Here is a 15049-nt window from a genome sequence, read left to right as displayed (position 1 = left end):
CCATTCTTATGAGTAGAGGTAAGGTAAAAAACAAAACAACTTATGGTAATTTTCCCAAAAATCATTCATCTTCGCGATCGCTAAGGCTATCGACGTCAATCTTTTTAAATACTCATAAAACTACGAGCTATCGCAACATCGATCCAACAGTATCTTATCAACAATATTTAAAAATTTATTAACTCATGTTATACAATTTGACTTATAACGTTTGTTTATAAGGAAAATCGACAAGTATACCTGAGAAGTATATTCAATAGAGGTGAAGACGAATAAGATACGTTCATCGGACACAATATAATTCACACGTGAGACAGAATTAATGTAATAATTGCAATAGTCAAGGTAAATACAATAAAATACTGGTACAAAATATTATCACACAAAGTTATCTATCAGCGTGTTTACGTGCGCAATGGACTTCGATAACGCTGCTTTCAGAGCGAATTCCACGGAGCAGCTGTAAACATTCTCATATCGTCGGCACTTGTTCCAGTCAGTGCTGTTGAAATCCATAATTTCGAGATGGCAAAATAAAGTAATCCTACAGCTCCTCGTAAAGTCTCTGACGATCGCGCATACGTGATTGCTTCGAGGCGGCGTCACCGAGGAGCAATTTTTTCACTCCTCTCACTCCTAGCACGATCACTGTGGACACAATCGTTATCGAATTAGCCAGTTGTCGCGGCGCCCGAGCTTCGCCTCGCAATCTCAGTTGCCGTAATGCTGGAGGAAGAAGACGACAACGCCGAAGAGAGAGGCGAACAAGAGCAGCGTGAGGATGACGTAACACACACCCGTGAGCAACCAGTCGACGCACCTGCAGAACGCATCGCCGCAGCAATCGGACTCCTCCGGCCAGTCGTCGTGCGGCCGGAGAACGACCAAGTGGGGCTGCTGTCGGGCCAGCAGCGGCGCGCACGCCGTCGGCTGGCTCGCCCGGACCTGATACTGGCAGCCCGGTACGCGACAGCGCTCGTGCTGGCACTGGCAGCCGTGAGGCCAGGCCTGATTCTGATACGTCGTGCCGTAGCCCTGGTAGTACGTCATTCTGCGACAAGCTTGCTGTCGCGGCAAACACTACGGACTGCCGCGTTCGATCTAGCGGGACGAGCGGCAGCCACGATAAGCGAACGCAATAGCCGCGGGTACTATTACGAGTGCCGATAACGATTGGTATTCGAGCGAGCGCGCGAGCGCAGCGACGGACTCGCCTCGCCGAATCCGCCCGCCAGAGCGGTTTCCGACGCTTCATCTCGAACAGCGATTAAAAGCTGCCGGCGACCACTCTGGAGTAGATGTAGTACAGGCAAAACATTCTCGAAACGGCCGTGTCGATGAGCGTCGACTCGCCGAGTAGTCGGTGAGAGAAGGCAACTTCGACGAGGGTCGAACGGCTCTGTTTCATTATCAATGTCAGATGCAGCCAACGGCTCCGCTTAACGAGCACGCATTTCAAGAGAATGTCCGAGCGGCGTGCACTCGTTATAGTGCGTCCGCGAACTCTGACTTGCACGCTGCGAGTGCTGTCGGTCGACGTGTACAAGTAACGGAGCAACGAATTTGTTACGAATTTCATAAAGCAGCACGTTGCGAACACCTGCGGTCATTGAAATTCCTTAGTGAACGCGCGCGTTCGGATATCTTTATACAAAACAAACCATAGACTTGCATACCTCCAAATTTTTCCTTGGCATCCCATTAGCGTCGAGGTCGCAAAAGGGTAACCAAACAATCAATATCAAATTCAACATCCTCGAGCAGCTTTGTTTTCCCCCTTTTGTATTCGAATATTTTCAAAACTCTCTCGCGAATGGAACTTGAATGCGCGCAAACCGCAGGCGACGAATGGCATTCGAAAGACGCGCCGCACCGAGTGCACCGACGCGCCGGCGTCAAACTACTTATTATAACAAAACTTTCGCAGCCTGCTTTACATTAAGAAGCGAGGCAAAGTAAAAATTACACACGGAAACGCGAACCCTTATTTACGCGGCCGCTCTGTTTCTGCGGTTTCGTGCAAAGTGTAACATTACACGACAGCAAAAGTGCGTTGTTGTTTCAGTTGGAACTGCGACCTGAAAAGTTATTCTCTGTTTACAAATAATTATTCAAGTCAAACACGCCGCGCTTAATTTTATTTGCAACAAAAACTTGTGCTCAGAAGCGATACGATCAAATCATTGCTTTATAATCATGTTAAAAGATTCTTGTAGTTTTTAGATATTTTGATTGATGCCGTGAACGAGTGTAATATTCCAGAAGGGCACAAACATAATTTTTTATTGCCAAACACAATGCGGATTTGCGTGACATGAAATAATCGAGAAAAGCAGGTAAAAACAGTTTTATATAGTGCCAATGTACCGCGCGAATCAAAGACATATTTTATAATAATATTCTATTATTGAAATGATTTTTATAATTAAAAACTAATTGATTGAGTTTTTTTGTTATTTAAACGGAGAAATAATTATTGAAATTACGATTATAAAGTCATTCAGTATTATAAATAATTCACTAAAATTAAAAAGAAATAGCTATTTATTTAATTTTATTTTAATTTACAATTCAATTTTTACGTATTATAAATATTATAATCATTATTATAATCATTATAATTTTAATATGGTAGAAATTAATTGGAATAAACCTTAATTCTGATATGGTTCATCAGTTGAGAAAAATTGAAAAATTATTTTTTCTGAAATTTTGAACAATGTTAATTTTCTCCTCTGTATAAAAAATCATTGAATAAATTCGAAATTAACTGGATCTATCAATAGATAAATGAATGACCATAGTATATAGTATAATTCCGAGAAAAGGTTTTTCTAATACCGTATACCTTCTCATGATAAAACAGAATGTAATAGTAAAAAGAACGCGTAGCTTTTGGTAATTTTCGTTGCCTCCTATCTCTTATTTGTTCGAACACGTAACGAAAATCAAATCGAAAATAAATCTCAATTACGTTCGCCAAGCGTATAAAAAGGGAATAAAACAAACGCAAGCACTTCGTACAGCGCGCCATTATCTCGGAGTCTGATTAATTGAGTGTTTCGGCTACGAGATGACGCCGCTGTAGTACACGTGCTGCGCGTTCTGCTTGCCTCACGCAACTATTATACCTCAGTTCACATTTGACATATGTAGTGCGTACACATTATACACAGAGTCAAACAGAACAGTTGTTCAAGCGCATTCATTCAGGTTGTTCCAAATGTTGTTTGGTCAAATTGGAGTCTAGTGCGCACGGCTGAATAGAGTCAGTTCTCAGTGAATAGCGTGAACCTTTGAGTAATTGGAGGTCAATACTGGCCATTACAGACGTAATAAAGATACGATACAGTTCCGAGAGTACGAGTGGGAAAGTGAGTGGAAGGCCCTTAGTATACCGCAAAGTGCGTGGAGCAGCTGGCTGTGCGTGCCGTCTGCGAGCCATTTAAATTTCACTCGCTACGCAGTTTCGAGCAATCACGTAACCTGCCGTCGAAAAAGTAAGTATGGCTTTTCTACGTCTCTCCCGTTACTGCTAAGAAGAGTCCCAAGTGCGATGGCCCGACTGATCCACGGGCGTTTCTCACACTGGCATTCGTTCGTTCCCGACAGTTGGCCGTCAACGTTTCCATCCAGGCATTTGTTTATACGTATCTCGAGAAGTGTTTCACGGAGTTCCAGATTGCTTCATATGTGTGGTTGAAATAAAGCATTGGTAATGAACAGTGAATACGCACAAACAAAAGATCTGCCAACAACGCGTACGGGCGCCACCCGACGGACGGCTTGAGAATTCAGATTGTTGTCCGCAAAATTCAGCGTTGTTTCTCCGTAAGTGTCTTAAACTTAAAAAAAAAACGCAATTGTCGAAATAATAGATTCGTCAATAACTCAAACGGGTATAAATTTTCGACAGCTTGTGGAGGCCCGACCTGTGGAGAAGAAGTGCTGCTGAGGTAACGACCGAGCGGCGCTCACTTGATCAACAGCTGTCCGTGGTTTTGCCGTGATAAGTGAACTACGCAAAAATGACATCGCTCGAAACGGGTGTGCAGTACAACCTGTCCTCGGAAGGCCATTTCAACAGCAACAAAACCCTCATTTTCGTCAAGTTGACCGACTCCGCGGCGCGCAGCATCGACGAGCATTTGAAAAACAGAAATAGAATCACGCAAAAGCCTACCATCCAGTTTAACGCGAACGGAGGCTGTCTGTTCTTCCCGTCCATCAAGTCGGAGCATAATGGCAATTACACCTTCACTCTGTCCAACGATCAGGACATCGAGGGCACCCAAGGAGGATTCGAGTGCATTCAAAAAACCGGCCCCAAGACGATGGACAGCCTCGGCTCTCTGGCCTGCAAGATGCGAGTCAACGCCAACGACGATATATTCGAGACGACGAGGCACCGCATGCATGCCGTCGAAGTGAACAACAAAAACAAATGCACACGAGTGCTCAAGTCCAACGAGACTGTCGGCAAAAAAGTCAAAGTCAAGGGTACGGTGAGGAAAATCGTGCCCTCGAGCACGACCAACAATACGACGTCGCCGAAACATCGAGTCGTCCCGAACCCAGTCGCTATCGCACCAATACCTCAGCCTAAGCAGCCCGCGAGCAGGCCGGTGTCTGCCAGCTCGACCGCTCGCCCGCAGCAAGGAGATGCTCCGAGAAAGAATCCGGAAATCATGCGCAGGTCGCTGAAAGAAAGGCTCATTCACATTCTGGCTTTGCGCCCCTACAAAAGGCCCGAGCTTTTCGATCGCATACATCAGGAAGGTTTGAAGGAGCAGGATAAGAAGCTCGTGAGCAGCGTGCTCAAGCAAGTCGCGCGCATGCGTAGCAACGCATATCACTTGAACTCGGGAGCTTGGAATGAGATTCAGGATGACTGGCCCTTTTACAGCGATGAGGAGAGAGCTATCATGAAGAGACGGAAACCGCAGAATCTGACTCCACCTGGTTCGAGCGACGGAAGCTCTAGTGGCAGTGGACTGTCGCCCAACTCTCTGCGCTCTAATTCGCCGCACTACGCCAGCCCGTCGGTGACCGCTAAGAGAACCAGCTCCGACCAAGCCACCGACGGCATTCCGCAGAAACGACAGCGGATATCGGAATATCGCAAGCCCGATGCCAAGCCCGATGCCAAGATCGATGTCAAGCCCGATGTCAATCCCGTAGCCAATCCCGTAGCCAATTCCGTAACCAATAATCAGGAAAATTCTCAATACAATTTGCCAGATCCGACCAACTCTGTGCCAAACAAATCCCGTGGATCGCAACAAGAGAACCAGACTCACAGCAGACATTCTCCCGTGGCTTATCCAGAAAACACCGTCAAAGATATCGTGAATGCGGCCGATTTAGCAAATTCTGTACAAGACGACCAGCAGGAGAATCAAGCTAACGACATGGATTCCAACGCCGATTCAGAACAAGAAGGTGCCGCGGACAGTAACCACAATGTATTCGGCGACTACTTAAATACATACACGCCAATTCTTAACTTGGAGCAAAAGGCGAAATATAAAGCAGATTTTTTTGCCTACTACAAGGACTATACTCAACTACATCTTCAGGTGTGCGAAATTTCCAAGTATTTCATTCATTTGGAGGCAGAACTGAAGAAAACACTCGAGGCTGGTGACGCGTACGAGTATGAACAAACTAAATTAGAAATATTTAGTGAGTACGCCAGAACGAGAAACGTCAAAGCTCGTTTTGATTACCTGCACGATAAACTAGGTCATATTAAACAACTCGTAATGGATTATGACGCAAAGATGATGAATCATTATGATAGTAACAATACGTACTAACTTTCGTGTGCGTTTGTTTGAAAAGAAAACTGTACATAATACATTTTATTTTTACATTTTTATTATTCTCGCAAATCAAATAAAATGACTTGTGTACGATACAGATTAAAAATCTATTTTTAAATTTAACGTAAAAATCATTTCTTTAGATTAAGACAATAAAATCTGACTTAAATTTCAAAATTCGCCGAAACCTTATATTGTACAGCTCGTTGATAGAAGGAAAAGATCATGTAAAATTGACGCTTTGATTTCTTTTTATATAAAAAGGAACACCTGTTGTCGGATTATCAATTCGAAACAAAATGTTGTGTATATCATGTAAGAAGCAGATATATTTGTAATGAAAATAGTTTTATTTACAATAAACTGTTATGAATATTGCATTATATTTACTTGTTGATTTGTAGTTCTTATAAGCCCATATATCTGCATACAATAATCTTTAAAAAATTAGTATTTTTATGTTTATATGAAAATACTAATGTTTCAAATAATGAAAATCAGTTAAATACTACATTTATATTTAACGGCAGGGTTGCCACAAACATGGAAAGTCATGAATTGTCAGGGAAATTCGTCCGCCCTGGAAAAAGTCATAGAATCTCATGGAAATTTCAAGGAAAACAAGAGCCGCTTTGATTTTTTCCATAAAATCATTAGTTTATATTTCAAAGAATTTATAAGTTCCGTAAAGTAATAGAATAAAATTACATTAACTTTATTCTATTACCTGTCTCTCAAAAGAACATTGTTGTAATTTTAAATTTATGAAAATTAATTATTCAAACCTTATTGCTTTTTATTGTTTATTGCAAGACATCATGGACATTTCTTCTGTTATCATGAAAAAAAATCCGGGAAATTGTGTAGAAATCAAATGTGGCAACCCTGAACGGCCTTTCGTTCGTAACGCTTGATTGGAAAGATTGAATGTATAAAAAATGATTCTCGTTGCGTTTGTATAAATTTACTTAGGCATTGCCAACTGCATAGAAACCTTCACTTCAACCAAGTATACAACCATCTTTTTTTTGCATGCATACCCAATAGCTCTTCGATGTCGAGTAACTACATTTTTCAGAGTACTAATTGTTCCGTAAATAAAATTAATTAGAGCATCCCGCAGTATCTAACAAATTTTACACTTACATTTTGTCTAAAGATTACCTAGATGAATCAATTCCAAATGTGATGGTAATTATATCCAACGTAAGCAGTACGCCATTCTCGAAGGATGCTGCACGTAGAATTCTAGGCATGATTAGATAGGGAAACATTTTTATTACATCTACAACAGAAAGTATCATTGACGATGTTTTTTTATTTTTATTTTTATTTTTTCGCAATCGACCGAATTATATAACTGTTGCGTATACTGGGGAAACGAGTCATGGATAGAGTTGTCTGACGAAAGTTTAATTTCACATTTCGACTACTTTTTCGGTCAATTGGTCTTCAATGTGACAAAATAATGAATGCGTTGAAGTTAAACGAAATGATGAGTATACAGTACGTGTAAGGCATCACTAAACTATGGATGTGTTCCTATGAGGCACAGTCGAGTTTTTAATTTGGTAGTCGAGTATTCAATTGCGGCAACTCAAAGACGAGAGCAAATTTAATAAAAGTTTTATAGATACGCGTAGAACTTTGAAAGACCGAATAAATAAAATAAATTGATTTGACTATTTTATTTGTTAAAAACGAGGCACAAGAAAGCGTTACAAAATAGCCGAGCATGCAAATGTTCAAGGAGCAGCCCGTTGGCTCGATCAGACGCATGCTGTTCAAGTAGTCATCCAATTTTCTGACGAGCCTGCAATTCGCGAGGGTTAATTTCTCAAGCCCATCATAGTAGCGACGACGATATAAAAAAATATGTCACGTTCGATTACGTGATGGCGCGCAAGTGCTTTGTTATTTGTCTGGACAGTTTGTCCAAAAGCAACGACGCCGAGCTGGCCGACGCCGACGTTGCGTATAGCGTCCAAGATCCAATTATCTTCTGGCCTACTGCTAAAAAAATATTGAATCCTCAATTGTCGTATCGAAGATAACTTACGTGTGGATGCAAGTACACGGAATAGCTCGGATACACGAGCACTCGGTTGGTTTCATTGTTAAAGGTAATGAGATCCACCAGGAAACTGAAAAACGCGCTGTAAGACTTTCCGTTGCCGTACATACACGCGACGCAGATCACCGTGAAGGTTTTCGCTGATTTTGCTTTTTCTATAGCACAGAATTTTCTTCGCATGGCTTCGTACTGATCGTCAATCGGCCGCTATCCACTTCTTGCATCAATATCATGTAGTTTCAACGATAATAAGAGAAAGAAACATTCTGAAATCGAAAGAATAGTATTTTTATTTGCATTCGGAGGATGAGCTTAATTGTAACTGGTCATAAAAATAAACATTCCGTGTGTAAATTTGAAATGCGCATATGTTCTTCGGGCGAGATTGAGAAATATTCAACGTTTTTTTGCAGGGACGCGTGAAAAGTATAATAGAAGCATTTAATGTAGAATAATTTATTTCTAAGCTACACACAAACAGATCCTAAATAAGCGTTTCACGTTTCACGGTGATTCCGAAATTTTCACTTCATGCGAATACTGTACTGCACGTTGTACAATGACCGTAGTTCTTTTTTTTTTGGAAACGGTCGGTAAAGGTAAACGAGATAAGTAACATGCAGTACCTATAAAGTCCAACTGGACCTTGGATATACTCCTAAAAGTTAAGGTTAAGTTATACTATCAAAAAAGCGCAGCCTAAAAGTAAAGTTAAAATTGACTTGGTCGTACTGAAAACAGCTTGAGTGCGGATCGACGATGATGGGCTTCATCGTGAAGCTGAAGAGCATCTTGCCATACATGCTGCTGACGTATACGTGCCCGCGCACCAGATAACGTGGATAAGTTTGGTTGATCTAGCGTTTTCCTGCATCAGGTCGTTCTCAATGGGATTCGGGCTGTGCACCTAGCACCTGTCGGACACTCTCCTCTCGAGGCAGTGAAACAGTTGTATATTTCAAGGCCTTCATCGAACTGAAACTCAACGAACCCATCGATCGAAGAGTAATCTGTGGGAAAACATTCTTTAGCTGCAAACAGCCGACTGTATTTTGTTGTTGTCAAATATGCACAGACATTGCTAAAAATTAAATTTAAAAAACTCATTGAGACTCGGCAACATAAAGTTGCTGGATTTTCTTTTGTTGCACGCTTTTCTATCGCTCTTTTTTTTTTTTTTTATTAAATGGCAATTCAGTCAATCGAGTTAACTGCATTAAAAAATCTCGACGTGAAATAATCGTTCTAAGCGACAATATTAAATAGAGCTATACTCGTGAGCTACATTTATTTTCATTGTGATTCACCTTAAAACTCTTGAACGACGATGACCATGCACAAGTAATAAGATATGACCGAAAACATCAGCAGCGGGTAAACGACGTTGATCAAAGATGAGCGTAAGTCGACGACGCGAATGGCCACAATTCTCTCGTATACTCGAAATTTCATGTTATCTCTTTTTCTTCAAAGTCGAAGTCCATTCTTTACAATATGTCGGTACTACAGCTGTCGACGAGAAAAATAAAATTCAAAGCGAAACAAAAAAAATAAGATTGATACGTCGTTGAGGATCGAGTTGTAGTGACTGATGCACATGAGGCTATTGCATGAGGCTACAGCTGACGACTTTGCAAAAGGTAGGCTGCAAAGTTCAACCCTCTGCTCATTGGAGACGGAAAGTGCACGTAGTACACGAATTAACTGTATATGGTATGAATGCAGACGTTCCTCGTCATGTTGGAGTTTGCAAATCACAATATCGCTGACAATCAAAAATCCTACCGATTGTTCCGGGCCAATTGAAGGAGTATTCCACAAGCTACCGTTCCAAGAAATAGTCTATTTATATGCATTTGTTGAATGTAAGATAAATTGAACTCGTGGTCAAACTTATTTCCTCTGTTATAAATTTTAATTTAACGTCTTGGTAGTAAAATCTCAATATTTACATATCCTCACGTAACGAAGTAAACATACTTAAAGTTTACGCGCGCGGCTCAGGATTAATAAATAACCATCGACGTCACTGTTAGTTTGCGTCGAAAATATCTGTTACATTTTCGTACGGTATATCAAAATAATATTCTTTATTACGTTCTGCTCCTACGTGCGCCATTCAAAAATACAGCAACAAGGTGCACGTGAAAATGTTTTAATTGCAAAATCACATTGTACATTCTGCAACTTTCAATTACGTTCAAAATTGTAGCTCTCATTGGCCATCAGAGTCCGCAACATGTTTAAGTACGTGGCAGCAGCTTTGACCACCTACAATTAGACGAATCGAAGCTGCATCGACGGAAAAAGCATAAACTGTCAGGGGTAAATTTTGACCGCCGATTTACATTGCAAAAGCTTTGAATGGAGAGAGTAACCATTTTTCCTGCGGTAAGCACGACTGGGCGTTGCGTCGATGCAATTATCAATATGATGCTGCGGGCCTCCACGCTGGCAAGACCATACCAGTCGATCGTGTACGCGACTCCACCTAGACTTTGGCACTGAAATGTCCAAACTTAAGCTACTTACGACAGTATCATTGGTTCGCTCAAACTATAGAATTGACATTACGTTCTCCGTGAGAAGATCGCCGATGTAGCAGAAGATGAAGATATTGAACGTTAGCGATATCAGTAGCAGAGAATACGTTATGGTACCAATCATTTCACTCTGCTCGTACTCCTGCAACGTTAGTCTATGTGAAACTTGTCAGCTCGCTTGCTTTTTGTTTTCTTTGTTTCGTTCTTTACGCGATACTCTAGTTCAGCTTACTGTGAGAAAGTAGTATCCAAGCATGCAGATGTTGAAAGTGCAGCCAAGTAGCTCAACTATGCACATTTCGTTAAGAATCTCTTCTAATTTCGATGCAAATCTGAAAATAACGGAATTTCCCTCTCGACGTTCGAGCACGAGTACGCGATCGCGACACTAACGGAGAAATATGATCTCACCTCAAAGATCGCAAATGGTGCCTGACGATCGCGCTGCAGGATCTTTCGTCGAGGCTACTCGGGAGTGCCTGCAGCATCGCCGAGGTGACGTTACACTGGCTGCAGATGTGCATGATGCAAAGAATGGCGATGCTGCAAACGCCGCAAGTCACCGAGTACATGACGAAACCGCACAGGCAATGCGTGACGAATACCAGGTCGTAAATTGGCCTTACCTGAAAGGATCGTCAGTGAGATCGTCACCTGATTGTGGATTTATCAAATGTTTGTCATCTAGCCGACCCATCTCGAAAAGACGAGCAACAAGTAGGTTCGATATACCACCAGTCAGGTAAGAGCTGGCAGGCTATATACAGCGCGACAAGTTGCTCGATTTCACTCACGTGTGGATTGAAGAAGATGAAGTAGCTAGGGTAGGCCAGATGATTGAAAGTGCGGTTGCCAAGGACGATAGCTTCCCTCGTCAACGGTAAGATCGTACTGTATGGCAAACCGCCGCCGTACATGAACAGCGCGCAGACGGTCGTGAAAAGCCTCGCAGTCTTGGCGTTCTCCAGGTAGATTCTGCGGTACTCCGCGGACGCGACCTCGTGCCAGTCCCGCGCCATGTTCGCGATGCACGAGGCCACCGTTGCGTTCTTCGCCAGCATCGCCAGGTACTTGAATATGTTCATCAGGCAGAAGCTCAGCGGGCCTATCATTTTCAAGCGCACCTGCACGTATTGCAATCACGTCCTAAGCACTCTTTTGGCAATTCAGCAATCAGTTGGAGGCGCGCATTTTCCTGCGCGACATCGTACCCCGATGTCTTTTTCTATGAGGAACATGTGCAGGCAACAGGGCACCAGCAGGAAAGCTAGGAGGAAGACGCAGACGCCGACGGAAACGGGCCGCAAAACGAGCGCCACCCTGCTGCTCGGCTTCAGAGGCCAGATACCCAGTGGTTGCAGCAGCCACCTCGTCATCTGCACCGCGTACTCGAAGTCCTCGGCGTTCCTTGGCTGTTCTATTGCGGCCGCGTCCATTGCACTTGCCGATCGCGTTCGAAGTTGGCGCTCGTCCGAGGAAGACGGCTCGCTCGGCTGGTTTGTACTCGTGTGTCCGTCGCCGATCGTTGCAACTGGCAATTGCACGTCTCGCAATTTCGGCGCCGAGTTGTCGCTCGCCCCGCTCTATCCCCGAAACCCACGAGATCACGAGGGCAAGTTCGCGAGTTGTGTCGCTTCGTCTACGCCTGCGCCATCGATCAGGTAGTAGATAGAAGGCCCGCCCTCCCCCGACAATAATGACACTTGATTTTCTTATGCGACGCGCGGACAAGCGGAGAACTTATTCCGTGCCCCGCCGGCTGATCGGTTTAATAGCTCGAAATTATAAAGTCGCCGTGCGGTCTTTTCGTCGGCGACACGACCATTTACAACCTGTAAGCCTTCGTCCGCAATCGCTCGCCAACTTTTTCCCGTCTCGGCTCCCATTAGATCGATCTTCAAAGAGCTTCAACCCTTGCGGGAACTCTCGACGGACGAACGCTCGCTCAAGTTTCCCATCCCCCGTCCACGTCGGCCGACTCTCTAACCCTTTCCAGCGAATTAACGTCATTACCTCGTACGGGCATCGACGGCGGAGCACCAAGTTTCCGCGGCCCATTATCTTACGACGACGTCGCTTCTCCATAACTTTGTCCAAGTTTTCCGTCGTCCCGTATAAGATAATGGCCGCGAATGGGACAACCGGCAGGGGGGAGCTCTTTTCTTATGTACTCGCGCAATTGCAATCATTAGGATTGCTGCAAAGAAATTAAAAAAAAAATAATTTTGAAATTGCATTTTCCAGCAAGCGCGCTTTGGTACAGCGCGTTTCTGTGAGAGCCATTACGAAGGAGCAGCGCTTTGCATTGGAAAAGAGAACGCACGACGCGCAAAGTTGCAGGTTGAATGAAAGGACCATTGTCCGTAGTACGGAAAAATAAAATAACGCATTGTATTTTCACGCGCTATTCGTAAGATACATTGATACTAGGGCTCGACAGTCGGTCACATCGTTAGATTGGGTATTATCACGGTTCTCAATATGTGGAGGTAGCTGGCAGATGCTTTGATAATCTGAAATCGTGCAGCTTTTGAGAGATGCAACCTCGAGGAATCGAGCACGAGTACTCACAGTGGAAAAGCTCAGTATCGAAAGTTTGGACAGCTTGCCAGCTGTGAGGTACACCGGGCGTTGAGTTCTTATTATCAGCAGCACTATATTCTTTGCTTCTCGCTGTGGAAGACGGTGCCAGTCTGTCATGTACGCCGCTATCCCTATGCTCTGGCACTGGAGAATAAAATCATTACCGCGAATGCCAAACGAATACTCGAACCGTAATGCGAAGAGTCTGGTTCGGTGATTAAAATTACCTGCTCCGTTAAAATCTCGCCGATGTAACACAATATGAAAATGTTGAATACGAACGAAAGAAACAGCAGGAAATACGTTATTAAGGCCATCATCTCTCTGTTCTCGTATTCCTGCGAAACGACAATGCATGAGTTTACACATGCCTTTGGCTTGGATATGCACGCGCTCGTACCGTTATCAGATAGTAGCCGAGGAAGCAAATGATGCACGTGCTACCGATCACTTCGAACAGGCATATCACGTTGAAAATCTCCTCCAGCCTCGAGGCTAATCTACGGATAGCAGCTTTATGCATTGCCGTGACATATGACAAATAGTCAAATCAATTACTTGAGCAAGTGTCGATGCCGACTGACAATGTCGCCGAGTAGCCGGTAGTCGAAATTTTCTACGAGCTTGTTCAGCATGTTGTGCGTGATGGTTATCTGGCTGCAGATATGCATAACGCTGAGGATGGCGATGCTGTAGATACCGCAAGTCACCGTGTACCTGACGAGACCACAGACGCAGTGCAGCCCGAACACGAAATCGTAGATTGGCCTCACCTGCGATTCATTCAAAGCCGTCACGAGACAACAGAAATTATGGTCTGATGCTTTAATATCGAACGATTTGAATTCGCTTGTGCACGGTCAATTTGGTTCCAGCCGATTCGCTCGATCACCTTTCATTTGCTTTTTTATGATGTAAACCGTACGCCAAGCATTTTGCTATCGTCTCTTGCATTCGGCACATTTGGACCGTGTACCGAGTTCCAATTTTTGAATACGTATCCGAATTGTAGGCGAAGCAGGCAGTAATCAAGAAAGAAATGTCTTTGAAGCGCCGGACGGAAAGCCGACACCGCAGGGCCACTCGCGTGAGGCGAAGTACACCGTGCAGGTGTTGGGAGCGATGACTCCTCTCACCTGCGGATCAAAAATCACGAAGTAACTAGGATACGCGAGAGGCCTGAGGGTCAGGTTGCCGCGCAAAGTCGGCCTGCTGGTGAGCGGCAGCACGGCGACGTAGGGCATGCCGCCCCCGTACATGAAGAAGCCGCAGGCGACGATGAGCAGACGGCCGGTCCTGACGTTGTCCATCATGATTTTGCGCTCGGTGACGTCGCGCACCGACCGCCAGTTGAGCCACATGCTCCGTATGCACTCGGCAACCTTGCCCTTGTGGTAGATTACCATCACGTACTTGAACAGGCTCATCAGACTGAAGCCTAGGGGGCCGAATAATTTTAAGCGTATCTGCAAACATGACGAACCGGATGTGCAAGCGGTACATTGATTTGCTGTGAAATCCTACTTTCAAATCCTTCGTAACGAAAGCGATGAATAAACACATCGGAATTATTACGAACAGCATGACGAACAGGCATATCGCGATCGCAGCAGGTCGCACGAACCTCTGATAAACCCTGCAGTTTGCGGGCCAAAGTCCCAATGGCAATAGCAGCACACGCGTGAATTGCATCGCGTAATCGAAATCTTTGTCGAGTTTCGAAGGCTCCATCGAGTCCCAATGAGTAACTTTCTAATTTGCTCGTTAATATTTTCTCTCCCTGTCGTAGTCAGGGTGAGTAATTAGACAATGACGGTATGTCTCGTTAGACGCGCACAGGCATGCATCAAAACTGCACCAACTGCAACCAACGAAAACGAGTGTGATTCACAAAAAATCGAACTGCAAAACAATCAAAACTGTTCGTTTGATTTGTTAAGACGTGAAAAATAAACCGGCAACTAGGTTCCGTTCTTTCATCTCAGTTCTTTCGGTATCGCGAAGCGTTTCATAGAGCAGTCGTA

At 43.9% G+C, this 15049-nt stretch overlaps 4 protein-coding genes across 6 annotated transcripts; 1 reads left to right on the top strand and 3 right to left on the bottom strand.

Annotated features, from left to right (window-relative positions):
• Positions 1–124: 124 nt before the first annotated feature.
• LOC131672507 (uncharacterized) lies at positions 125–1978 on the bottom strand. Its single transcript, XM_058949769.1, has 2 exons — positions 798–1978; positions 125–648 (listed from the first exon to the last, which is right to left on the bottom strand). The coding sequence occupies exons 1-2, from the start codon at positions 1048–1050 to the stop codon at positions 545–547; spliced, it is 357 nt and encodes a 118-aa protein (XP_058805752.1). The 5' UTR covers positions 1051–1978; the 3' UTR covers positions 125–544.
• Positions 1979–2119: 141 nt separating this feature from the next.
• Positions 2120–6204, top strand: LOC131672502 (RNA polymerase II elongation factor Ell). 2 transcript variants are annotated; one of them, XM_058949764.1, is made up of 4 exons: positions 2120–2336; positions 3214–3500; positions 3613–3831; positions 3917–6204. In XM_058949764.1, the coding sequence occupies exon 4, from the start codon at positions 4029–4031 to the stop codon at positions 5817–5819; it is 1791 nt and encodes a 596-aa protein (XP_058805747.1). In that variant the 5' UTR covers positions 2120–2336; positions 3214–3500; positions 3613–3831; positions 3917–4028; the 3' UTR covers positions 5820–6204. The 2 variants fall into 2 exon arrangements, with proteins under 2 accessions (XP_058805747.1, XP_058805746.1); XM_058949763.1 differs by lacking the exon at positions 2120–2336 and having other exon boundaries at positions 3157–3500.
• A 3789-nt stretch (positions 6205–9993) lies between these two features.
• LOC131672503 (odorant receptor 4-like) lies at positions 9994–12028 on the bottom strand. Of its 2 annotated transcripts, XM_058949766.1 has the most exons (7): positions 11654–12028; positions 11237–11566; positions 10854–11068; positions 10675–10774; positions 10474–10584; positions 10248–10403; positions 9994–10170 (listed from the first exon to the last, which is right to left on the bottom strand). In XM_058949766.1, exons 1-7 carry the CDS (start codon positions 11876–11878, stop codon positions 10090–10092), a joined length of 1218 nt encoding a protein of 405 aa, XP_058805749.1. In that variant the 5' UTR covers positions 11879–12028; the 3' UTR covers positions 9994–10089. The 2 variants fall into 2 exon arrangements, with proteins under 2 accessions (XP_058805749.1, XP_058805748.1); XM_058949765.1 differs by having other exon boundaries at positions 9994–10403.
• An 828-nt stretch (positions 12029–12856) lies between these two features.
• Positions 12857–14756, bottom strand: LOC131672483 (odorant receptor 4-like). Its single transcript, XM_058949731.1, has 7 exons — positions 14550–14756; positions 14162–14491; positions 13584–13798; positions 13426–13525; positions 13253–13363; positions 13014–13169; positions 12857–12955 (listed from the first exon to the last, which is right to left on the bottom strand). The coding sequence occupies exons 1-7, from the start codon at positions 14754–14756 to the stop codon at positions 12887–12889; spliced, it is 1188 nt and encodes a 395-aa protein (XP_058805714.1). The 3' UTR covers positions 12857–12886.
• Positions 14757–15049: the final 293 nt, after the last annotated feature.

The sequence above is a fragment of the Phymastichus coffea genome, unplaced genomic scaffold (genome assembly GCF_024137745.1).
Source record: "Phymastichus coffea isolate CEN01 unplaced genomic scaffold, Cenicafe_Pcof_1.1 PCOF00152, whole genome shotgun sequence".
Lineage (NCBI taxonomy): Eukaryota > Metazoa > Arthropoda > Insecta > Hymenoptera > Eulophidae > Phymastichus > Phymastichus coffea.
The sequence above is the reverse complement of the archived record's forward strand: the minus strand, read 5'-3'. Positions and strand labels throughout refer to the sequence as shown.

Excerpts from the sequence above, each read along its gene's own strand:
- LOC131672507 (XM_058949769.1), bottom strand. The coding sequence starts at position 1,050 with ATGACGTACTACCAGGGCTACGGCACGACGTATCAGAATCAGGCCTGG. Across the intron at positions 649-797 it reads CGTCGACTGGTTGCTCACGG|TGATCGTGCTAGGAGTGAGA; the intron begins GTGTGTGTTACG and ends TTGTGTCCACAG.
- LOC131672502 (XM_058949764.1), top strand. The coding sequence starts at position 4,029 with ATGACATCGCTCGAAACGGGTGTGCAGTACAACCTGTCCTCGGAAGGC.
- LOC131672483 (XM_058949731.1), bottom strand. The coding sequence starts at position 14,756 with ATGGAGCCTTCGAAACTCGACAAAGATTTCGATTACGCGATGCAATTC. Across the intron at positions 13,799-14,161 it reads TCGTGATTTTTGATCCGCAG|GTGAGGCCAATCTACGATTT; the intron begins GTGAGAGGAGTC and ends AATGAATCGCAG. Across the intron at positions 13,364-13,425 it reads TCGGCTACTATCTGATAACG|GAATACGAGAACAGAGAGAT; the intron begins GTACGAGCGCGT and ends GTCGTTTCGCAG.
- LOC131672503 (XM_058949765.1), bottom strand. The coding sequence starts at position 11,878 with ATGGACGCGGCCGCAATAGAACAGCCAAGGAACGCCGAGGACTTCGAG. Across the intron at positions 10,775-10,853 it reads CACCATTTGCGATCTTTGAG|ATTTGCATCGAAATTAGAAG; the intron begins GTGAGATCATAT and ends CGTTATTTTCAG. Across the intron at positions 10,585-10,674 it reads TTGGATACTACTTTCTCACA|GAGTACGAGCAGAGTGAAAT; the intron begins GTAAGCTGAACT and ends CTAACGTTGCAG.